The 24,976-nt window shown below is 41.8% G+C and overlaps 2 protein-coding genes across 2 annotated transcripts in view; both read right to left on the reverse strand.

Moving 5' to 3' along the window:
* Positions 1 to 10,283, reverse strand: part of LOC308325060 (corticotropin-releasing factor receptor 2) — a gene marked incomplete at both ends in the record, with an annotated part of 30,983 nt that extends 20,700 nt beyond the window's left edge. Inside the window, 2 exons of the mRNA XM_080777454.1 lie at positions 9,915 to 10,037; positions 10,163 to 10,283. Of these exons, the coding sequence (XP_080633580.1) occupies positions 9,915 to 10,037; positions 10,163 to 10,283 (244 nt within the window). The remainder of the gene's footprint in view (positions 1 to 9,914; positions 10,038 to 10,162) is intronic.
* Positions 10,284 to 12,019: 1,736 nt separating this feature from the next.
* Positions 12,020 to 24,976, reverse strand: part of LOC308326237 (E3 ubiquitin-protein ligase TRIM35-like) — a gene marked incomplete at both ends in the record, with an annotated part of 29,079 nt that continues 16,122 nt past the window's right edge. The window contains one exon of the mRNA XM_080779045.1: positions 12,020 to 12,105. Within this exon, the coding sequence (XP_080635171.1) occupies positions 12,020 to 12,105 (86 nt within the window). The remainder of the gene's footprint in view (positions 12,106 to 24,976) is intronic.

Below are 24,976 nucleotides of genomic sequence, written 5' to 3' on the forward strand. Positions count from 1 at the left end.
CTGTTGGTTTGTATCATTTATGTTGTTCTGTGAAAGTGGTGGTATTAGGGCTTGTTTGTTTGTGTGTGCCTCGACGGAGCGGGCGGTAGAGTTTCTGCTATCTGCGCGCTGGTTGTGGTGGGACTCGACCGGTCCAGCCCTGTGAGTATGTTTATCCTGCTTTTTGTTAAAAGTGCCCTTGGGGCTACTTCTATTGTGATGTGGTGCTAATTTGACTGGTAGGGGAAACACTTAGGAACCACTCTAAAAGATCACGGGCCGTTTGTGTTCTATTAATTCATAAAGATTAAGGAAAAACAAACAGAAAAAAATGCATGGAAATGGATGTTTATTTAATACATGAATAAATAACCACAGTAGAAAGGAGTGCTCTGTGGTGCACACATTATCTGCCATCCAATTGCTTTTAAAACAAGCTTGTAAATTAACTGTGTTTTGACTTCATTCAGTGGTTGTATTTCTTGGAATGAGCAGCATCTGTAAAGTGTTTGAGCTTGCCTGTGGGTTTCATAAATTATGTTAACCAATGAAAAATATAAATAGGAACTGTGACTAAATAACTGAATGGAAGTCACTGTAACTGGTTATTTTTTCCGCTTCCTGAAAAGTGGTTTTGGACTAGCTCTGGTACCTAGCTCTAATGCGTTGCTTTTAGAGCTATGCTACCAATGAGTTCCGGGGCTCGCATATAAGCAGACCAGCCTCTCATCTTTAGCGTAAATAAAAACTACGTTTTTGCTTCCTACCAATACAAAGGCGGGTTGTGTCATCAGAAAGCCTACTTTCCCTAGTGGAAACCACCACACGTATAAAAGGTACTTTTTTGGCCAAAAAGGGATTTTTTTTCACCGGAGGGAAAATATTCTGTATGAGGGTTTTCTCTTGGCAATATCGGTAGAGGGTGCAGTGGAGTAACTAAAAGTAACTAAAAGAATCCCCTTTTGGCCAAAAACTACCTTTTATACGTGTGTTGGGGGGCTCAGAGTGCTTCCAATAGGGAAAGTAGGCTTTCTAATGACACAACCCGCCTTTGGGTTGTGTCAACTTGTTTGTCCGGCTCACTTGTTTTGGTCATGTCAATGGTGCATGTGCCATACTTGGCGATTGTAGTAATAAAAGACACATTGGTGCAATTTAGCTTTACTTCTTTCTGTGATTAATTATCAGGGGTCGCCATAGCGGATTCTCCCCCATCTTTGCAGTTCTACTTGATTTGCATATTTGGCGTTTACTACAGAACCGGGACCAAAAAAGACTTGACATTATACTTAATTTATCCTTTAGTAGTCCTAAATACAATTTCAAACATTGGGTTTGATTTGTAAAAAATTAAATAACGCATATTTGTGAAGTTGTTGATATGCTATTTTTGAACATAAATACCTTGTTTTATGTTGAAAGATATATAGAGAATAGCACCTGACGAAGCTCACGGCGAAACGCGTCGTGCTAATAAATAAGTTTGATGCAGTAAGTTGTCCGTCTCTGTTCCCTGGAGTGTGCAGTCCCTTCCTTGGAAGGTTTTTCTCTTTTTTGATAGATAGAGAAATGTTGACACATTTTAACATACATGTTTTATTATATTGTTAAATTGGGTTATTATAAAACAATATAAAACATATCAGACACTCAGGAAATCAGTCTGAGCAGAAGCACGGATAAAACATATCCCCACTGGAGATAAATTAATTAATGGAGGGCATATCCGGCATATATACCCGCCCTCAGCCCCAGCAAATCTCACCCTGCATGAGCTTATTAGGTCACCCTGACTCTCACTGTGTTTGCAAATGAAGCAATAAACTCTATATAACACAGGCTCATCCATGCATAGTTATGTTAATAATTGATGTTCATAATGATTACACCGCATTTGCATGCATCAATGACAACAATCTATAAGGCAGGCCTTCCACTATTACTGCCACGTATAGCACATCTTGACTCACTCTGAAGCAATGTTCTCATAATCTAAGTGTGAAATTGTGTGAGAAGAATGAAGATTCATTAGTAAATCAAATAATGTTAGAATGTTACTGAGTTAATACACATTAATTTGCAAGTGAAAAAATATGAGTAGAAAAGAGAGCTCCTCAGAGCACAGGATTCCTACATTGTTGATTTGTGAGTTTTTGACCAAATCTGTAGGAGATTGTACAAGCGGGCTATTATAGTGGCCTGGGCTAGTATAGCGCAAACATAAGGAGATTAGAACATTTTGGGATGGAGATTCCACCTTGGGTTTAATAGTGGGAATGTGCAAAGTCTCCCAGCAATCGGGCACTGCATTCACGATGTGTGGAATTCTGTGCCTAACAGGCAGTGCGAAGCGTTGTGAGCTTGTTGTAGTTTGGCTATTTTCACCATGTTTATCTGTGGAACCGAGTCAAACTAAATGTAATGCCTACAATTTGTATGCTTGTCAGGGTGGGTCTAATATCATTATCTTGGGAGGTTGCAGCCTGAGAAGTTCAGGAAGTCTTGCCCTCTAATGGAATAATGTGCCTGCAAGGTTTCACGGCATTGAGCCATTTTGTTCAAAACAGACGACTCCTGAAAACTTTGGAAGCCAAATCACACATCACTTGATCACATGACTATATAGAGATACTGTGTACCGATTTGCATGATGTTCACACAAAATCTGTAGTAATAGGCTATAGTCAAAAAGAGAGAGGGAAAAAGAGTAATATGGTGCTGCTATAACAGACAGATGTGAAAGATGTCTCGGGAGTGTGTGTGCACAGTTTCACGTAGGCCTATAGAAAGTCTCGGCCACGCCTTCCGCCTGGCAGAGACAACAAATGGATGCTCAGTGAAATACACGGTGGTGGAAGCATAACAAGATGTACTGTATGCAGTATTCATTCAGAATGTGCAGTGACCACTTTTGGAGTATCTCTCACTAACCAATCTGAGAATCCCATCGTCAAACTTTCGGGAAAACAGCGCCTGTCTGTCTTGAGAGACTACTCACTGACTAACTCTCACACTTTCCTTCCAAAAGGGCAACATGTTGTTAACTTGTTTAGTATAATTATTGTCAGTGTTGAGCACAGCACATTACTGCTCCATTTTGAAACAGAGTCACAAGTGATTTAATTAGTTGCAGTCACAAGTGTCCTGCAGTGATTTATAGTTATTTAGCTCAGCTCATGCAAACTCAAGCACTTTTTTGTCAGCAGCCTCAGCATATAGCGACTTCAAGATCTTCAGATTCATACAGTAGAATCTTCACTTGGTGGAGGCCTGAATGTGTTATTTGAGATTGCACCTTGCAAGGAGTCTAGATGCCTGTAAAATGTGTTATTTTTGAGTGGTGCAACCACTCCAAGGAACAGCAATGTCCGTGTCCGTGTGTTCACCTATGTGTTCACCTACAGTATGTGTTCACCTATGTGTTGGTTAATGACCAACTTATTATATTATTAATTTATTATAATTTTATTATGTTAGTAGTCATAAAAAATTAAATGAGAGTTATACCTGTCGTGGCTATTTGTTCACTATTGTGAGTGTTTATGGTATGACTAAGCGAGGTTCAACTGTGATTTACTCTGTAATGGTAGATGGTAAGAACTAAAACATTTTTTATAAGACAGTATACCTTCAAGTCTATATTTTGATACATATCATGGGCACCAAGTCATATCAAAACAATGTCCTTGGATGTGTTTTTATCAAAACTGTGTTTTTCTTCATAACTGATTTTTGAGATACATGCATGAATAGACAAGGTTCTGGTTGGACTATGTAAACATGGTATGTATCAAAATATGCGTTACAACTTAGAATGTCTAATTTTATCCAAAATAAATATGAGATTCTATCATGTTCCACTAAAGAGATATCGGCAGTTTTAGATGGATTGGTCAGATTGGTCATGACTGACCATGCTATTTATAGATGGCAAAATATCCACAGTGGTATGAGAGAAACTTTTTTTTTTCTTTTTTAATTGAACTAGACAACTCACCCTTTAAAATTATGCCCTCCACTTGTCTACAGTAAGATATTTTAAAATGAATATTGATGGAAAAAGAACCACCGCTCATCCACTGAAAAAACTTAAGAGAGGTGCTGGAGCCACAAAGGGAACATGAGAAAAAAATTAAGTAAAGCTCTGCGCACTAAGATCTGCGCACAATCAATGTATTTATTTAGCAAGCTTTGGGTCTACTGACCTTCTTCAGGCATAATCAAAAAGTGACATAGGACAGAATATATGTTCATCACTTGATTGGATGATTGATCACACCTATGTCAAAACATTTCAATTTGAATGATAACTCATGGGAGTTGTAGTTCTCAGTGAACTACAAGTCACGCAAAGACACCAAGTGTCCATTTAGAAGAGAAAACATCACGAGGAAAAAACATTATTACAATTATTTACAAACGAAGTAAACAAAAAACAGAATAAACGAAAGCCAATAATGCAATCAAATGCAAATGCATTACCGGGCCGGTAATGGCCGGGCTGGCACCCTGGGCACATTCCTGTGGGTCTGGAACTTCCGGGTCATATAGAGCAGTGATTCCAAAACTTTTTAGCATGTGACCCAAAAGAGAAATAAGATTTTTCCTGGGGACCCAAACTTGTAAAAATAAACTATTTTCACTACTTCATAAACATTTTTTTCCTAATTCATGGCATTTCTTAGATTTTTCTTTGCTTTCTTCATGAAATCTCTGAAAATCTCTGTTTTTAATTCATGAACATTTTTTACTTAAATGTTTTTAAAGGTGATATATGTAGTTTTAAGCCAAAATGTAACATATAAATCTATTTTGTTGGCCTTTCTTCCCTCTATCTTCCCCTATATTATGATGCTGAGGTGTCCTGCAACAACACACTCTCCCTTTGGCTCCCTATAGACCGATTCACAGAGGGGTGCCCTGGGCGCGGCCATTACTGAGGTGTAATCCATGGAGCAGGTGCTCCGTAGGCCAGGTGTAGCTAATCAGTGCTGTTGCGCTTAATGGTACACCTCAGTAATGGCCGCACCCAGGAAACCCTCTGTGAATCGGTCTATAGGCTGTTTATATCCACTAGTGTTTACTGCTCGGGATGTCGCCTCGGGGGTTTTAAACTTTAAGCCAATTGCAGCGCAAGTATGTTCAACCCAGCACAGCAGTTTTATAATGAAAACGCGGTGCGATTGCAATGAATAATATATATACCGTATATATATATATATTGTATACATCCCCATATCTTAGTTTTACCAACATTGTTCATGTGAAATAGTATGTTTATGATTATTTATTGAATAATATAATCACCTGGTCTCGGTGGTGTGAAAGCAGCAGCAGCAGCAAGCACCCCTCAGCCCTCACACAAACCGATTGCACCCTGGGGAGAACTCGGAGGATCTGACAGAAGTCACAGAACGTCGGACCCCCCCCCCACACACACACCAAATCCCCCGGTTACATCAATATCGCTCATGTGAAGTGGGTTGTATATGTGTTGAAATGGTGGAAGTCGCTACTCGCTATAGTGAGTCTGTCACCAGCCAGCTTGAAAGCCAGTCACCGTCGCTATGATGATACTAGATCATTATAGCAATTTTGATCATTGCAATGAATAACCTTGGACAGAGAAGTCCACATGAACGATGCTGTAGTGGCTGGGGTATTTCAGGGGGCAATATATATTTGATATGCACAAATAAAAGAGAATAATTAATACTTTGAGTCGAGAGCTCGGTCTCTGCCTCCGCCGCCCACTTCCTCATTTGTGACTGTTTGGAAACATCACTGACTTCTCACTGACCAGACAGTGCCCTTGTGGTTAGAGTGTCCGCCCTGAAACTGGGAGGTCGGGGTTCGATCCCCGGGCCGGGTCATACCAAAGATGGGACCCAGTGCCTCCCTGCTTGGCACTCAGCATCAAATGATTCAAATCGACTAATCAAATTATTCCCGAGCGCGGCATCGCTCACCGCTCAAAGAGATGGGTCAAATGCGGAGAACAAATTTCACTGCGGTAACGCAATGTGTGACAAATCGTACGACTTTGACGTTTTGTACAAACACAGGAAACTTGTCTATATCTCCTTTTAATAATAATAATAAAAGTAGAAAACAAAAATAGAAATAAAGGGACTGGTTCTGCGACCCACAAATAGGTCCCACCCATTGTTTGGGAACCTGCAGTGATATAGAGACACTGAGGTCTGTTTGATCTGTTTGATGTGTTTATCCTGCTAGCCCAGAGCAGAGGTTGGGTGACACAGTAAGGCCCCCGAGGCCCAGACACTGAATGACCTTGTGACACATACAGCAAATACGATGAAGTGCATCTTCTATAAACCGTTGAACTGGATGAACACTCGCAAAAGGAGGACACAGGGGTGGTTTAAAAATGCATATGCCTCTTATCAAGGCACTTCACAGGCATTCATCATTTATATGTCGAACGAAATGGAAATGGCAATTTATAGCCCCGCACACCTGATGGGGCCATGCGGATCTGTGTGAAACCTTGGCTTGGACTTTAAGTGACTGTAAAATACACAATTCCCTAACATTAAGCCCACTTAGCTGTTCATTTGACAGGGTTACTGAAACACTCATTAAGGTCAAGCATTATGCTTAACGGTACAACTACTCTGGCTATAGAATAATGGCCCATTACAGTCCCTGTTATCCCTGGGTTTGACCTATTGTTCTAATATACTGGTACAATGTTACAGAATGTAACCCCTTACTGCCCTGAGGATTCTCACGGAAGCCATTTGAAAAGCAGAACAATGTCAGTGTTTAGGTCTACTGTAAATTTGTAATGTAATAAAAAGTTTGTTGGGAGATATTCTTAGCCTAGAACTGTTCTGTTTCATATTGCCTTTTGTTTGCTTGTGTTTGCGTTCATCCTGAATACAGTAGTAAGACAAGGATAACCACATCATGGACCCCCCCCCCCCCCGCGCCTCTGATTGGCCTACAGACAATGCCGGTCTGGTTTCCAGACTCTCCTCCGATGTGGAAATTCTGGTGACCCTGACTGACGTAAGGTTACTACGAGTCTGTGGTGGGAAATATTGCTCTGTGCTGCGGCGATTAATGCAAAGTTATAGCTTCTGTGATTCACAAGATTGTATTGTTGTGTGTGTATTTGGATGTGCACTGAAAGACCTTCATGAACACATGCAGTGAAATTACTTAAGCAAATGGAAATCAATAAAGAACTCTTGACGGTGTAACCTTAAGGCTCATTCATAGTCTGGATTTTCGGTGGTGAGGTGACCACCGCTCCGGTGGTGAGGTGACCACCGGAGCTGAACTAACGTTGAGCGGTGGTGAGTAAAAACAGAGAGAAGGGCTGGAGTGGTGGCGGTGGTTTGCTCTTCACCGCAGCTCGTGATGTCATGTTGTAGTTCGGTGGTCACCTCACCACCGAAAATATTAGACTATGAATAACGCTTTAGAATCACTCACCGAGATAGTGAACAGTTAAGTAGCATATTTGGTAAAGTTAAGTTAAATCATGGACAAATTAAAAATGTCTTACTATAACCATATGTAAAACAGATGGTATCCGGACTGGAGAACTCACCAATTTACCAAGTCACCGCGATTTAGTGCATTTTGGTTTTACTTCACCTTCATTTAAATTGCATTGATTTGAAAGAGAGAGAGAGAGAGAGAGAGAGAGAGAGAGATAGATAGAGAGAGGATAGTTGTTTAGAGTTAACACTAGAGAAAGTAGGAATGCTAAAAGTTTAAACACCAAAGTACCGAAACAATGTAATTCATTAGTAAACAATATCCTGAAATGGTAGGCCTACTTTTCATTGGTATTCTTCACATTATTCGCCTTTTTGTCTCCACCAGGCCGAAGGCATGGGGAGAGAGTTTGTTTTTCAGGATCTGTCTGATATTTCATATTCCATCCTAATTAGCTATAATTGGCTTTCAAAGTTTGCAAGATTGGCCCGTTTTGAACAAAAGCCTGAAATCATGAACGCAGCATGCAATTTACGTGAAATCTTTCAAACATTTTCTTACTAGGCTGAGGAATAAATCCCACCCTTTTCACATTGGCCTGTTATAGCGCCACCAACAGGTTGATTTTTGCAAAACACATTTTTGGAACAAAATGCCTCAAATCATCCAATTGCCATCAAAGGCGTATGAAGAAATGGCACCCTTTTCACATTGGCCTATTATAGCGCCATCAGGAGGCCACAACCTGACCTGCCCTGGTGGAGACCTGTGCCCCGAGGGGCACTTTTTCTAGTTATCATTATTTAGCTGACCATTTCATTGCACAAAATAATTTGATCACTTTGGAAATTAACTATAACATCTGTGGGTTTGACATACTAACTACACTGATGGAGACAACATGTTAGCATAACGATGAAGACATTGATGATGAATTTTCGCCCCAGCGAGTTCTCCGCTATCCAAACAGATGAAGGCTATTAAGATCACAGCTCAAAGATGGTCATGGAATTTGCATAGCTTATAAATTATGCCACCAGAAACCCATTTGCATGTTGCAAAAGTTTATGCATGTTGCATATACTGCATGTTGCAATATATGCTGTCGAAGTTTAACCTGAAAATGTGTAGCACTCCCGTCAACGTCCACCAGATGTATGTTGTATAACGTTGCAAAACAATATGACTGTTGTGTAAATATAGTCCATGATCATACATACGCTATGACAATCCTAAATAGCATATAAGCAAAATTATACGAGGCATTTATCATTATTCTTTGTTAAGGATTCTTAAAGTGCACATGCATGCGATTAACGCTGTAAATAAGGAATGTTTGAACTTATGCACGATCTGTTTTCAATATTCAGCGTTTGGTTTATTTATTTGACCCTGACATTTCTTTTCCTCTTGGTTTGTCTGAGTAAAAAGTGCAAGTTTAAAGTCCTGCTCTTGGATGTGAATTTGTTCTCAGCCTCCGGTCACAATATTGACATGCAACACAACATGTGATCTAATTCAGTTATATCTGACTCAATTGTCATTTTGGCAGCAGATTTGCATAATTATCCAGTCACATATAGTAATCTCACGTGCAGCACACTCATACTGTAGCATACTATCCAGCAACGCATGCAGAAAGTCAGAGGAAGTAAACATGACATCTCAGACCAACACAGACACTAACGCAGCACAACACAACACAGCATGTCAGAAATGGTTTCTGCATGCATGAGCCATAGTCATAACGACTAGCACAAGCCCATCATCTCTGTAGGCATATACTCTGTGAACTGTAAGGGGTAGCTATAGGTGGGGTCTGGGGTGGGAAACTAACACATTGACAACATAATAAAAAAAGTACATGTAAATTCAGGTAAGTGACAATATGAACTGCCTCTCACCAGACAATTTATTGCATAGCCTGGCACCACCGAACTGCGGCCAATAATGTAATTAAATTATATATCTTATATATGTCCAGCTTTTAGTGTGCGTCACAGTGCGTGTAAACACAAACTTTGTCCCGACACAAACATGCCATTGACAAATTTGAATACAAACATTGAAGACGAAGCTGAGGACGCAATGATGTATGGCGATGTACATGATAACAGCGCCACTCACTTCACATGGGTGTGATTTTTTTCTTTGTTTTTGTTACACCCTTTTAAACTTAAACTGGACAATTTAGCAGCTTTAATTGAATAATTTGGGAGGACCTCCCATTATTGTTATTGATAATTAATATAATATTTTTTTTAGGCTATTATTATTATTAGTAGTAGTAGTAGTAGGCTAGTAGTATTGATGGACGAACCACATTTGACTGTCTGTCAAATCAACTCAGATTGCGTTACTTATTATTTGCAAATTGCAGGATTGATTTTGTGAGAGTAGAGCATAGCCTGCCTAATGCTCCCTCAAAGCATTCCAAAAAAGATGCGCGCGGAGCAACTTACTTGTTGTATTGTACTTGACGCCGTTGATGTACTCTGGACACGGTCTCTCCATGACGCGCCCGGCGCTGCTCCGTGGCCAGCACGTTCCGATCTCATCGGTCGTGGCATTGCAATAATAAGCACCTTTGGGGGGGGAAGCAATCAATACGCTTATATTAGCTCTGAATGCACTGAAACGGTGCAAAAACATATAGCCTATAGCTCTCTAAAACGTCCACAAAAGAAACACGCAATGAATGACAGCTTACCGTCAGGGTTCATAAATAAGAGGGACGCGTTTTCGTAAAAAGTATCTTGGAAAGCATCTATCAAACTACAGTTTGGGTCGCCAAACTCTCCAAAAAGGATTTGGTAAATTGTAGCATCCATGGCGAAACGCGAAAGCTGCCAGCTGTTCCAAAGATAGCCTATAATTGGTCCAGGAAGAGTGGACACCAAGCTGACTGCTCTCTCTCTCTCTGTCTCTCTCTCAGCGTGATTGTGAATGGAGCATCTCTCTCACAGCGGACTTCAACTGTTTAACAAGATCCTGCAGGCCAATCAGCACAGCTGCGCGTGAATCCACATAAGTGCACAGGCTCGTGCCAGAAAGTGCCAATTCTCTGTCTGTCAAAATAGGCTACTACTTATCGGTCAGTTTATAACCTGTCTACAGGCCAGTGGTTCTCAAACCTTTTCATGTCATTTAATTGAAATGGCAGTTATTTGAAGACTGCAATTAATTTTAAAGGACCACTTTTCAAGTGGTCATCTTCATTTAATTGGTCCACTCCTCACTATAATGTTCATGATAAAATACCACATTTTGTTCCTTCCTACTCAGTCTGTGTCTCTCAAGAGGGCTGTCAGTTCAGAAACCCGTCCACCAGTGACATCATCATCATTAGGCTTATTTTTTTTTACTGTAGGCTGTACTCTATTGTCTATATCCTACTTGGAGAAGAATAGAACAGACAATACTCCATTGAGAAGGGAGGATGCAGTGTAGGTTAACAACAGCCTATATAGCCAAGCCTGGTTTACAGTTAACCTTTCATGGGAAAAACACACACACAGCTCATTTAATCAATGGCAGTATGTTGGCTAGACCTCACTCTCGGAGCAACTGTAGTCTGTTTTATATCGAGCGTGTCATTGTGTCATTGTACAATGAGATCGTAGCTCAATATAAAACATTGATCAAACACTTTTATATAACATTATATATATATATATATATGACACAAATCAGATTTAATTAATGAAACTGTTCCCTTAATTTCAATTCAGTTTCCACAATGAATTATCTCACGTGTAAGCTGAAGAAGTTTATAACCTCTACAGCAATATCATTAATGTTATGAGGCAATACACAGTGATCCAATCGAGCCTATAAATATTTGTTTTCAAAATACAATGGGAAAATGTCCCCGATATGAATATGAGCAGCCAACGGATATTAATCCGAAACAAAATACGAGCCTGATATTTTGCGAATCAAGTAGATTGTGTGGGTCATTATTGTTAGGAGTCTGCACCGGAGAGATCTCTGAAGTCCTCATTTTCAGTACAACTGTGCCTGTGTCTGTGGCCTTGCTTCTAATTGGATTGAATCAAATAAACCAGTGGAGCAGAGTTTTCATACCGGTGTTGCGGACACTATTTTTTTCCTCTTGTACTGCCTTTTGTCCAGCACCTGGGCTAGAGTGGAGGTGCAATATGCTCCATCACCTTTGTTAGTGTGCTTCTAATTGTGTGCTTCTAATTGACCACGTACAGCTTCTGTGAGCGCTCTTTTAAATAATTGTGGCATGGCGGTATGAATTGATATAGCCAACTACGCCACCTGGGGAATTGCACCCCAGGAAATAGTTAAAAGATCTGATTGACACCCGAGTTACTTATGACTCACAGATTCGTTGTACATTAAATTAACAAAAGTACAAAGCTTTATTCAGTTACTTTAGGTAGAATATCATGAGGTTCCTTGGACATAAAGAGGGTAAAACTGTATTAAAGTACTTCAGAATTACGGACTGGTGCTGAGGGTTACCAGGGGGACAGGGGACCAGCTAACCCGCCCAGGGCAGTGGCAACCCAAACCACAGAACACAACAAAAACAAACTCAAGGCACACCAAAAAGGGAAGGGGATACCACTACCACTGGGACGGGCGTCGCCTGGTCCAGACCCGGAGGCCTCAGCACCGGAACTAGCAAAGAGAGAACAATGAAAACACATTAATGAGCATCCAGACAACACAGGGTTACACAGGTCTCCATAAACCGGGTCCAATAGAACATTCCCAGTTCATACATAATTATAATGTTTCTTCCTTTGATTAGTGGATCAGTGATTGATCAGTGTTGAGCGATTATTCAGGCAAGGCAAAACAGCAGCGTGGCTTCCTTTCACCAAGCCCTGGAAACACAAGCCGCAGTGTTACCAGGCCATTTCAATAAGGCGTAAGTTAAGTTAATCAATTATATTACACAACAAGGAACATCTACACAAACAAACCTACCACTAATTTAGGGGCAGGATGCACAGGCAGCCTCCAGGCACACAAGGGGTAGACAACCCGAGAGGGGGGGTGCTGTCCGTGCAGAGACGGACGGTAGCACACAGACTACAAAGCAAGAGACAACCGGTCAATTTCATGACCATACAGTAACTCTAGTCAACAATACACTGACTGCAGGCACGAGAGAGGCTTACCTGGCTTGGGCATAATGAAACCAACAATACTGAAGCCCATTAGGCCAGCCTTGTTTGAGGGATAATTGTCATGAAGGGTCCTTCATGACACATGCTGTGGGACTGCGTGGCATGCTGAAGCCCAAAGGGCCAGCTCTGTTCGGGAACACACACACTGACTGAGGAGAATCTAACACAGGCAGAGTGTGTGCTGCTTAAATACTGCAAGCAATCAGCTTCCTGATTACTGGTAGGAGGATGGGCAGAGTAGAAGTCAACGCCCATACTGCTACACATGCTATGTGTAAATATGTAGTAGATGATGTCTCTTTTGTATTCCCTTGCGGCCTTGCCTCTGATCATCAGAGAAGATTGTTTCCAGAAAGAGAAAGATGTCAGAGTCTGATGACAAGGTCATAGACAGCGCGTCAGAAGCTGTATGCTCAAGGAAACATGCTGATGTGCGTCAGTACCGGTGAAGATTTCACTTTTTCTGTACACCTCTATACACTGCAGGTTAGACTGTGGTAGCAACTACCAATATCTTTGACCAGAACCAACATATATTAAAAAAAAGAATGTTGGTGGTTATAAAACAGGAAATTAATCAAACCTGTGAGAACAAAAATTATAATCTGAACCTTTGTAGACCTCAATGAAATGGGAGAGATTTTAATATAGAACCTTTGTAAACATAGTTACCAAAGGGGGAAAGAAATCTAATGGAGGACCCAAACAAAACAAGATAGCCTTGTCCCTAATCCAATTAAAGCAAGAAAGAATGTAGCATACAGCAGCTGAACTGTCCTTAAATAGAGCCATGCTCAATCACGCTGGTATTATTAGCATCAGGCCACCCCTCAGATGTATAGCAATAGAAAAGTACAGCACACGGCTTTCAGGTAAATAACCTTGGGCCTGTAACAGATGCTAAAGGTCATTGCATGAGAACCCAAAGGGGATTTTATATAGGGTACACAGTGCTGCATAACACACTTATATTGCAAATGTGCCATTAAAAAGGTATACAAGAGTGAATTTGTCCTTGGGAAGTGAGAACAAATATACAGCTTAGCGTCTATTCAGAAATAAACAACATTCAAAGCAATTTCCACTCTCAAGAAAACACTATATCTCCCCATTTGGTTTCCTCTATCTATGCCATGCCTTTATACCTTAAAACTCAGTCAAATGCTTTTGTGCAACGGTGCCATCAAGATTTTTCCTTTGTAGTCCTAAGAAACAGATGTGAGTATAGCCTAATCCAGGGGTTCTTAACGTTTTTGGCTATAGGGACCCCCTGAAATGCTTTGCTTTGGCCATGTCTCGCGACCCCTCTGCCTGAGGGGATTTTGGGATTTTGGGACCCCCCCCCTACTATAAATGTCCCATGTCTCTGTTTGCGTGTGTGTGTGTGTGTGTGTGTGTGTGTGTGTGTGTGTGTGTGTAACGCGTTCCACACCCCCGCAGGGAGTGCAGTGCCCGGTATCGAGTCGGTCGGACCCACGGTTGTCCAGAACCACCACAAAAGGCTCTGGTCAGGCTCTGCCAGTGGGCCTAATGAGGCCAACCCCTTTCACCTGGGCCAGACTCTGCCGCGACATACCAAAGACTACACGGGTTGTGCATTCGACGCGCTGTGATTGGCCAGTCGCTGTGATTGACAGCCTAAACCTAACACTAACCCTAACCTTAACCTCAAGAAAACTATACCTAAACCTAACTCTAACCCTAACCTTAACCTCAGTAAACTTAACTTGCCGGGGGCGTGGTTATAAACACAACCCGTGTAGGAATTAGTATGTAGCGGCTCTGCCAGTGGGCCTAATGAGGCCAACTCCTTTCACCTGTGCAATTTCCAGCCTCTGCCTCAGCCAGTGTATACGTATGTCTGTTGTTATGTATGTTTGTTTGTAATGTCTTTGAGAGCTTTTATTGTCTGCTGTAAAACGAAGTGCCCAGTTTGGGACGCATGAATACACTTGACCTTGACCTTGAATTAGCCAATTGAGGCTCTGCCAGTGGGCCGGATTGATTGCCAAGTACACTTTCCACAGTCAGTTTTCCCACTCCTCGCCTGCCACTTCACTTCACACACACAGGCACACAGCCCCAGAGATCTCCAGCTATGTGCTGTGTCAAATGCATCCAGGCTGACAACAAGCCCCATACATAGCAGACACAGCAACACACGTCTAAAATTAAGGACTTCCGTTTGGCAAAGCAGCAGCAATTAAAGGTTGGTATAGTACACTTAAATTTGACATGTATTATGGTCAGTTATCAGTCTATTGTGGCCAGAAAAAGGCCTGTTCTGACATCTTCTTTACTTACTGTACACACTCCACCTTTCACGCACACTGCGACGGGCACTTACAGGTCTAGTGTCATATTATCGAGAAAGTCTTGCGAGATGACAGATAATGTGTTTTCTAACAGAATAACTTTTCTGTATACCCATTATTCATAACTACTGTACACCTCGAGCAGAAGATTGATGCAGCTCAAATTTTAAAGAATACAAAAATAGATGCCAATGTTTGAGTCTGTTCTCCTTTTCCTCAATTACATCTGTGCTGCACTCAAGAGACTTACACAACAATTTCACCCATAGTGAAGCTGCCTGAAATTAGGTTTCACGGTCAGGTCAAGTGAGGCATTTTATTCTGTGAAATCCCTGGTATAAATTTTATGAATACCGGTAATCCATTTGCGGTGCTTTTAAAATTACTTTCAGATAAGTAGGCCTACTCATCATTCATCACATTTTGACCACGTGGATTTCACAATGCCACGCCAGACTTCCCGGTCCTTCATTGCCATCCCCAGTTCCTGCTTACTGATGCATCAGGGAAGACATAACCTCATGATCAGCTCTGTAGCAGTGGTGCGCTAACTGTGTTCTTCTGGATCGGACTAGTGAAGAAACACAGGGAAGGTTGTCGTATATTAGAGAACTCGATGGGTGGCTCTTCCAAGAGAGATTTTGCATTAGAAGGCGGTGTAAGTGCCATCCAGCCATATTAAAAAAATAAATTAAAATAAAGATTTGTTTTAGGCTTTTCTGCCTTTATTTATATTATTAAGTGAAGATGAACAGGAAAGAGGGAGAGGGAGAAGGGGAGAGACATGCAGAAAAGGTCGTCATAAACGGGACTCGAACACGCGACACGCTGTCAGGCCAAAGCCTATATGTGGCATGCGCCTGGACCACTTGGCTAGCGGGCGCCCTTGCCATTTCTTTAATTTCTTTGAAAGTGTCCATGTCTCGGAGCCAAGATAAGTACTACAATATACTGTGAAAATGACTGTCATGAGCCTTCTGCTATCGCTGAGTTCACTCTGGAAACAACTCTGCTTGGCTCCCACAGAGATGTACTGTACAACTGTACTGTACTTTTTCTTTGCACAATCATGTAACCCTGCTACTGTGTCTATGCTTAAATGATAGAAATGTGGGTGTTGCTCTATTTTACTGCATGAAGGTTTTGTTTATCATTTCTGTTTTCATGCATACCCAAAATACAACCAGCAGGCTTAGCAAATGAATAATGAATACTATTACATGTCGGTACATATCTTTTGCCATCAGCAATGATACAATATGCAGAGATATACACGTTTTTACGCACATGCAGATTGATGAAATTTGTTTAATTATGCATAATTAACAACATATGGAATTCTGTTCACATTACTGATATTGGCAGAGGACTGGGCTGCATGGGTACTGTGCACATTAACATTTAGGCATAATAATCTGTGTTACAGAGCTCAGAACGTGTGGCGGGAGTGCACATTGCGGTACAGTGACACGGAACAGTGCTCGCGGGAGATGAGAAAACCTTGCCAATAAAAAAGGTCAAGCCTCCAATTGAACAGGTAAACGAGGGGGACATTAGAATCCGCCCACACGGGCACTTTAGCTGGAATGAGAGCGTATGTCCCGCAAGCCAATGTTGAACAGTGTCTTTGAGCAGTGCTGTGTCAGCATCAGTATTATAGGGACAAAGTCCATGAATAATAATAATAATAATAATAATAATACATTTTATTTGTATCGCACTTTACATGTGACACTATTCTATAACAGCGCTATACGTGAACATTTCAGAAAGAAGCTCAGATGAGGGACATTTCATCATGGCTCCATATGGATCAAACCCTTATGAATAGGACTGAGATGTAACGGTTCCTAGCAGAGTGCCTAGAGACCTATGAAGGCCCCCTGAGTTTTCAAAGACCACAAAGCTAAGGGGCCTCTGATGTGACTTTGGTCCTGGGTGTATTGATTCTGGAATTCTCACAGTAAGTTCAAGTGTAACTGTACTTGTAGCCACAGTTATACATATAGGTCTGGGAATAGTATATGTAGCATACAGATGATGGCAGAAGAGATGATTTTCTTTTTTTTCTGTTGGTTTTCTCATGGAGGTCGCTGAGAATCGCTTATAAACGCTCTAGTTCACAACTTAACAGTCACAATGTTGTGAAGGCCGTCTCCCTATCCCTATTCATTTCACACACACACACACACAGACACGCGTGCACACAGACACGCGTGCACACACACACACACACACACACACACACACACACACACACACACACACACACACACCTTGTTGTGTCCAGTAGAAACAAACAATGCAAGCTATATACACATCTGTCTTCAACATCAGCCTGACAGCCTCCAGCGATGCAGAAGCAGCGTTTGTCTGCTGCAACTGGTGAGACTCGTGATCAGAACGTGTGTGTCCATGCACAGCATGTGAACCATGGCATTATTGTGCACAAGGTCAATCTCTGGTTCACAATTTCATTGACTTTGTTTTAGAACGTCAGAATGTCAGTATATATATAGTGCAGTATATTCTCTATGAGCTTTCGATGATCGCCAGCAATTATAAGTGGAACGACTGTTCCTCGATATCTTTCAGAAACAAAGAACGTTAGAAAACCGTGCTTTGAAAGACTGGAGAACGTGTCACCCACAGAGATTACACACGTGAATAATTTGGGACCGTTACAGAATATGCGAATGCGACCCCCCCCCCCCCCTATCTCTCGAGACCCTCCCTTTCTTTCCATCTCTTCTTTTCTGTTTCATGTCCATTAACGGCATGTCAATGCAACCAAGCACAATTCCCCGGAGTCTGGAGTTATAGTTGCCCTAATTCTACCCACTTGTCATTTCTGCGAGCCAGCCTTTATGCTGGTTCAAAGTTCTACACATATGCACACACTGGGATAGCTTTAAAAATGTGATTGCTTGTCAGGGAAATCCAACAAGCAACTTTATTTTCTTTGATAAGTATTTCCCCCCAAATGCATTGAGTGACAGTCTACTCGCTAGTCTAATGAATGATATCAAAGTTGCTCTCCTCCAAATGCTTGCCCCCTCCCTCACTGGAGTATGTTCATGAGATCTATAAGACTGGCTTATGGCATGCTATGTGCTGATCAAAGAAAAAAGACTGTTCACACAACTGCATTTTGTTAACACACAAAAGTACAAAACATTTCCAGAGAAAAGATATTTTATAGGCCAAAGCATTAAGTGGCCTGGTGTAGTTCCACCATGATGAGACATTTGGGGTGTTTGTTTTGGCCTACTGTCAGCGTGTGCATGTGTTATACTGATCGGTGCAGAAGTTTGCGAGATTATCTCTGGACACAGTGCTTGACATTAACTTTTTGAGGCACTTGTTTTTCAGACAAGCACATTTACATATTCTCAGTTTACAAGTTAGTAGCCCTAGAATGTCTGTGATCTCACATACATTGAATTGATTCCAAATATACGGCTATGGATCTCCACGCATCGGTTAGCAGACTGAGATCGTCTGCATTTAAACTTGTAGCACTGCGTGTGTACTCACCAATAATTAATTCCTTGGAGACTTGGAGTTGTTTTTGGGACTAGTTTCATATTCATTTGAAAGTTCTGGGAGAAAACGTGTATTCAGTAAAGAATCTCAACTTTTCCACGAGCTGCCAGTGCACACGGTCGACATTCTCTCCGGCAAGGGGCTCGGAATGAGTGCAGACTGAACATATAAAAATTTCCCTTTATAGTCAGGGGATATTAATAAAACCTGGGAATATATTTCTTACCAAGAACTTTCTTCACCAATGTGTTTGTAAAGGTCTGTCTACTAACATATCCCACATTGGTTTATATTCAACCACCCTAGGGGAGTTTTTTACAGCTACTGAAAGTTGGGGTACCATACAATCATGGCAAACTGTTCTAAATTTCATTATGCTTTAAGTAGCATGTGACGTGTCAAACTAGGGTGTTTTCATCATTCTGAATCCTTTCCAAGCATTAGTTTTGCACGAAAAACACTCCTTGGGCTTAAAAAGGCCATAGATGTCATCACAAATGTGCAACCACTCCTACAACCAGCAATGTCCGTGTCTACCTATGTGTCTACCTATGTCTCATGTGTCTTTCTATGTGGCCATGAGCACGAGTATAATTATGACTTATCAGTACCAGTAGGGGGTGCCAGAAACCAAGAGAGGGATAGTGGCTGCTCTGTTGCCTGCTAATATGAGAGAGAGAGAGAGAGAGAGAGAGAGAGAGAGAGAGGTGGGGGGGGGGGGGGGGGTTGCACCACTCAGTTCACACAGGTGTGATTCTTTTTGTAAGTGATCTAGATTTTAGAGTAATACACCCAGCAAAACTCCTCTATCCGATAAAAAAATAAAAACGTTTTGATGTCAATTTGGTGGATGACGCAGCCAAACCAGCGTGCGTATATGCGCGTGCTTACCGCAAAGCTCTATGAGAAGCCGAGCCTATCACAACAGTGTTGAAACAAACCTGAGGAAAAGAACATATGCCAGGAAATAAGCACAGTTCAGCCATCTGTGATTCTATCATCACAGAGAAAACCGGCCACAGAAACCATGATAGAAATGTGTTCAGGTGATCTTGGTATTTTGCATGCACAGTGAACAGTAAAAAAGACAACTCACCCCGTTTCTGTTTTCCTCCCCGAATATTCCCCAGTGAGGGGTGGGAGAGGCTGGACAGCAAACGGCTGGACTTTGAATTTCTCTAACTATAAACTTTCATGACTGCAGACAGCCTACAGTAAGTACAAATATAATTCATGAAAAGCTACCGGAAACACTGGAGAGGAGAAGAGGAGGTGAGTCAAAGGCAGGTCCACAGAGCAGAGAATAAGCACAGTAACGGCGTGACGTTTAACTGTCTAAGACTAAAACACTGAGGGCCTAAATGTCTGGCTGTCTAACTTTACCAACCGTAGACTGGGGAAGAACTGGCGCCGAGCTGCAGACAGGCCTGGTGATCAGGTGATTGCAGACGACATCCAGGTGGGGAGATAGTAACGGGGAGAGAGGTGCTGTGGAGTGCTCTGGAGTCCTCTGGTGGCGCTGAAGTGCCCAGAACACCCACAGCACATGGATGTAGAGGTGATGGAGAGCAAACCGTAACACTAAATCTATTGACAATTTCGTCAACAGATAAAAACGAGACCAAAATGTTAGGAAGGGACTAGTGGACAAGAGATCCAGTATAAGTCATTTTACACTTGGTTGCATGCTGAAAATAGCAGATCTACAGGCTCACAACGCGTCGCGAGCTTGTAGATCTGCTATTTTCAATGTCGGAATGTACATACAGACCAGACAGGGGAGACAATGGATGCAGGAGCTGGATGAACTTTTTTCAATAAGCTTGTGTTATTTTTGTGCATACTCATATTCATTCTTTCTTTCACTCTCACTCTAGACAGACAGTTAACCTTTCCTGACTTTTATCTCTCTGGCTCTATCCTTAGTGTCTGCAGTGAGATTAAATATTTGGGCCACATCATCTCGAATGACCTCTCTGATGACAAGGATATATTTAGACAGCGTCGGATGTTGTATGCGCAAGGAAACTTGCTGTGTAGAAAATTTAGCATATGCTCAGTACCAGTGAAGATCTCACTTTTTAAATCGTTTTGTACACCCCTGTACACCGCCCACCTGTGGTGCCGCTACAAGCAGGCCAGTATCAGGCGATTGACAGTGGCCTACAATGACTGTATGAGGCTGCTTCTGAGAGCTCCAAGAAGCTCCAGTGCAAGTCAAATGTTTGTCAGTGTTGGGGTTCCCACCTGCTCTGCTGTGCTACGCAATCTTATGTATACATTCATGTGTAGGGTATCTGAGTCAGTAAATTACATCATTAATGTCATCACAAACATGATACGTAGTTCTGTCAGGCTCTCCTCCAGACTGTGGAACCATTGGCGAACTTGTCTGTATGTTCGAAACTGAATATGGTGGAACTCTTTTTATTGTATATTTCTTTCTATATTATTCTTTTTATCTATTGTGTTGCTGTTCTGTACTGTGATATGGATTCCCCTGAGTCTGCAATAAAGAATCAATCAATCAATCAATCAATCAATCAATCTAACAAACACATGTGCGCACGCCAAGAAGAACTTGTGTAATAATGAAGTAAGTATTCTTCCATCTTTTTCTGGCAGGGACAGAGGACAAGCAGGAGATGCTGGCACTGCAGACTCCAAGAGACAACCGAGACAAACACAGTCACCCCCACAGAGACAAAATGTGGAAGAGATACACAACAGAGACAGACAAACACCAAACAGACTACAGTATCCTACTCAGCCAAAAACCAAAAAAGTACTGGGCGTTAAAAAATATATGTGTTTGTGAATATTTACAGTGGGACCTCTCTACAGTATGTCCCGACGTGAATTCAATTCACTGTGTTTACAATTAGGCCCCATTAAGCCCCCAACACTCTAGAGTGTCTTCTACACAGGTACTCTACAAGTGCCTGACTGAAGTGAAAAACTGAGCTGCCCAAAAAGTCTATGAACTTTGTCCACCATGATGGACGGCAGGTATATTTCTGAGCCCACTGAGGCTGCAAGGTTGTGGTCTTGATGGTGCATTTTTTTGCCAGATACTTCCGTTGGGGTTCTAAAACGTCTGCTTTTTTCCCTCCTACTTCTTTTCAAAAATAAATTTGTGTTGAGGATTCCGCTAACTGCAGTATATGGCATATCTCCCATACCGTGGGCCGTGGCTAATCTCCTAACCGTGAGCCTGGAATGACTGCAAAGAAAAGACTGTTGTGACTGCAATTAGCAATTGAAATGACATTTTGTTTACCATATAAACACAGAACTGGAGCGGGCTGCAGAGTGAACGCTGAGATGCTGCTGCTGTTCCTTTGTAGATAGAGGTAATAAGCCTTCCGGTTGGAATCCTTTGATTGTATCACACCACTTAAAGCTGTAACCAAATGGGACAACAACGTTATCCAATACAGAGACACATTTCACTGGCTCCCTGTGAGCTACAGAATTGATTTTAAGATATTATTGATTACTTTTAAAGCCCTATGGTCTAGCTATAACCGACTTGCTGGAAACCCCATAATCCTGTGCGCAACCTCAGATCCTCGGATAGGGCCCTCCTATCCGCAACTCGCCTTGTCACTCGAGCGGACCGGGCCTTTGCGACTCGGGCACCTCTGCTCTGGAACTCTTGCCCTTGGGCTGGCGGAGTCAGTGTCTCCTTTTAAAACGCTTTTAGAAACCCATTTGTAAGTGTTTTAGCTAATATTGTATTTTCCATTGTTTTTGATGCCCTGTCATTTTTCAAGTTTAATGTTTCTGATGTTCTTTGATGTTTTGTTGTTATTGATGTCCTTTATATTTGCTGTTTATAACCTGTCAGTAAAGCATTTTGTAACTATATGTTTGGAAAGGTGCTATATAAATTAAATTCATTCATTCATTGTGATTATTTGTTAGAAACAAACACCTGTTTTGATTCGAAAGATATTGCACTCTGCTGGGAGGCCGTATTTCACACAACGGTGAATAGACTCCTATTCTCCTAGACTCAATTTATAACACCGCTATAGGTTAGCATCGCAGAACACAACATTGACTCTATGCAATCACCATCTGCACTAATGTTTTGGAGTACTGACGAAATAAAGATGTTAGTAAAATAAACATGAATTAAACGCAATAAGAAAAATAAGTTGCGCATCAACAATGGGTTTTCTCAGTGGAGTCAAGTGCTATAGAAACAAGTGGAAACAAGTGCCATGGCTTTTGGCCAAACAATGAGTTATTTATGCCTGTGATTCTCACAATCATTGACACAATCATAGCCTACACAGACTGTAATCATTGACAATCAGAGATGGAACAACTCTCACACTGCATGCACACGCACCCACGCATGCACACAGTACCCTTTCATTTAAATGCACTGCATGTGAAGGTACGATTGCTATAGCGCCCCCCTTTGGCCACTGGTTTCAGAGATATTTGCCATGACCCTCTACCATATTGTTTTATAAACATGTGACTCTGCATTTATGTATTAGGGGCAGAAGAAGAATTTTCATAAAACTTTCATTGGCTCATAAAAGCTTAATTTTTAAACTTAAAAACACAAACAAGACACCGGTTTTTAGATATTGGTATAAAGTTTTGTGTATTTTGATTCCATGCAGGAGGAGATTGATTTAAACGATTTTTCATGTAATTCAAAATGGTGGGAGATCTAAAGGTCAAGAGGTCAAAAGTCAGAACACGAAAGTTGTTGCATGATGATTGCATTTGTATGAAAGGGTACTGTGTGCATGCGTGGGTGCGTGCGCATGCGGTGTGCGAGTTGTTCCATCTCTGATTGTCAATGATTACAGTCTGTGTAGGCTATGATTGTGTCAATTATTGTGATTGGCATTCTGGGATGGATTGGGCCAAACACATGAACTCGCTGGCCGTTGACAATCATTGCGCCATTTGCACGCGTCCATGTATGAAAACCTTTCTATTCCCGGGTGGTTTTCCATCTCATGGCTACCCTGCTCTGGTCCATTCTGCAAACATGTCCAATCCACATCCACCTTCTCAACTTGATCACATTTGACAGTGGGGTCAAATGGCACCGCCATCCCCCTATAAAAGCCTCCAAGCAGTATACTGTAGTTGTGTACCGGGAACGGTCCATCGCCACCTCATGGTCGATGCTGAGTGCTTTCATGTCAGCCAACACTGTCGTCTGCCAGGTCTTCTTAGGCCAGCTACTGCGTCTTGTCCCTCTAGGTCTAGGACTCTAGGTTAATCAACATCTTCACTTCCTTTAGGAGTGCCAGGGTGTACCCATTTTGACTGGAGTATTTCTACTGTATTACATTTTACATCTGGTCTTCCCAAAGCTAAATTAATGGTTCAACTACACATTCTTCTATTCAAAGGTTATCTTAATTATTTATGGCTTTGGACGCCTATATGATATTTGGTCTGAGTGAAGTACTCTAATCACTTCATATGGGTATTTGTGCATTCAGGTGTTGTCCAGTGGTCCTCCCTTCCTTTTTCATAAGCTATCGAAGTTACATAATTATATAATATTTATCATAATTAATTTAGTTATCAGTTCCTCTGTGTGGACTTAACTTGTTGCTTGCCAACTTGCCATGACAGATCAGTCACCTGTTTGCATACAAAAGTGTAGCCTAGGAAAAAAAGTCTGGGTCCGAGTCCACTTCAATTCGGCATAGAGTAGCGCAAACATCACTCACTCTCTGCTGATTTCTGATCGTCTGCACGTTTGTTAAATTGACACACACGCGCACACACATACACACTCCTCTCTCTCTGTCGCTCTAATTAATTAGTCTCATGTCTAGCAGCTGCGCATATAGTTTCTCCCGGCGGATCCTGCCGGGAGCTGTTTATGCCATAGAAAGCATAGGTGAGTTCCAGGCTAACAAAAGTGTTACTCCGTCTTTGATGGTCTTTGACACTGAGGAAGGCAGCGTTGCTGAAACCTCACTTTTTAATCACATTCTTTCATTGGCACGTAAGCTACGAGTGTGCGGCTACTTTGATTTTCCAGTCTTTTATGCGGGTTGGCACCTCAAAGGATCTAGTTTGTGTTGCACTTCAGTGAAGTTGAGAAGTTGATGAGGACAGCTGCCAAAACAGAACATAGAAACAGAGAATGCAGAGGTTCTATTGTGTATTGTTTATCTTCTTCCCTGCACAAAAAAAGAAGCATCACACAATAGTACACACTGAATGGAGTACTCTCACCATGCCGTGATTGTTATATCCCTTTCTTTTTCTCTATCTCTCTAGGCTTGTTATGCCTTTATTAATGATAAGACAGTAGGCTGACAGGAAATGGGGAGAGAGAGAGAGAGAGCTGGGGAGTGACACGCAGCAGCAAAGGCCGTCGGGATCGGGACTCGAACCCGTAGCGTGCTGTCAGGCTATACATTGTAGCCTACTGTAGGTGCCCGGACCGCTATACTGTACATACAGCCAGCAGTCCGGCCCAATTGTTATATTTCTGGG

This window comes from Protomyctophum bolini, assembly GCF_963924005.1.
Source record: "Protomyctophum bolini genome assembly, chromosome: 12".
In the NCBI taxonomy this organism is placed as follows: Eukaryota; Metazoa; Chordata; class Actinopteri; order Myctophiformes; family Myctophidae; genus Protomyctophum; species Protomyctophum bolini.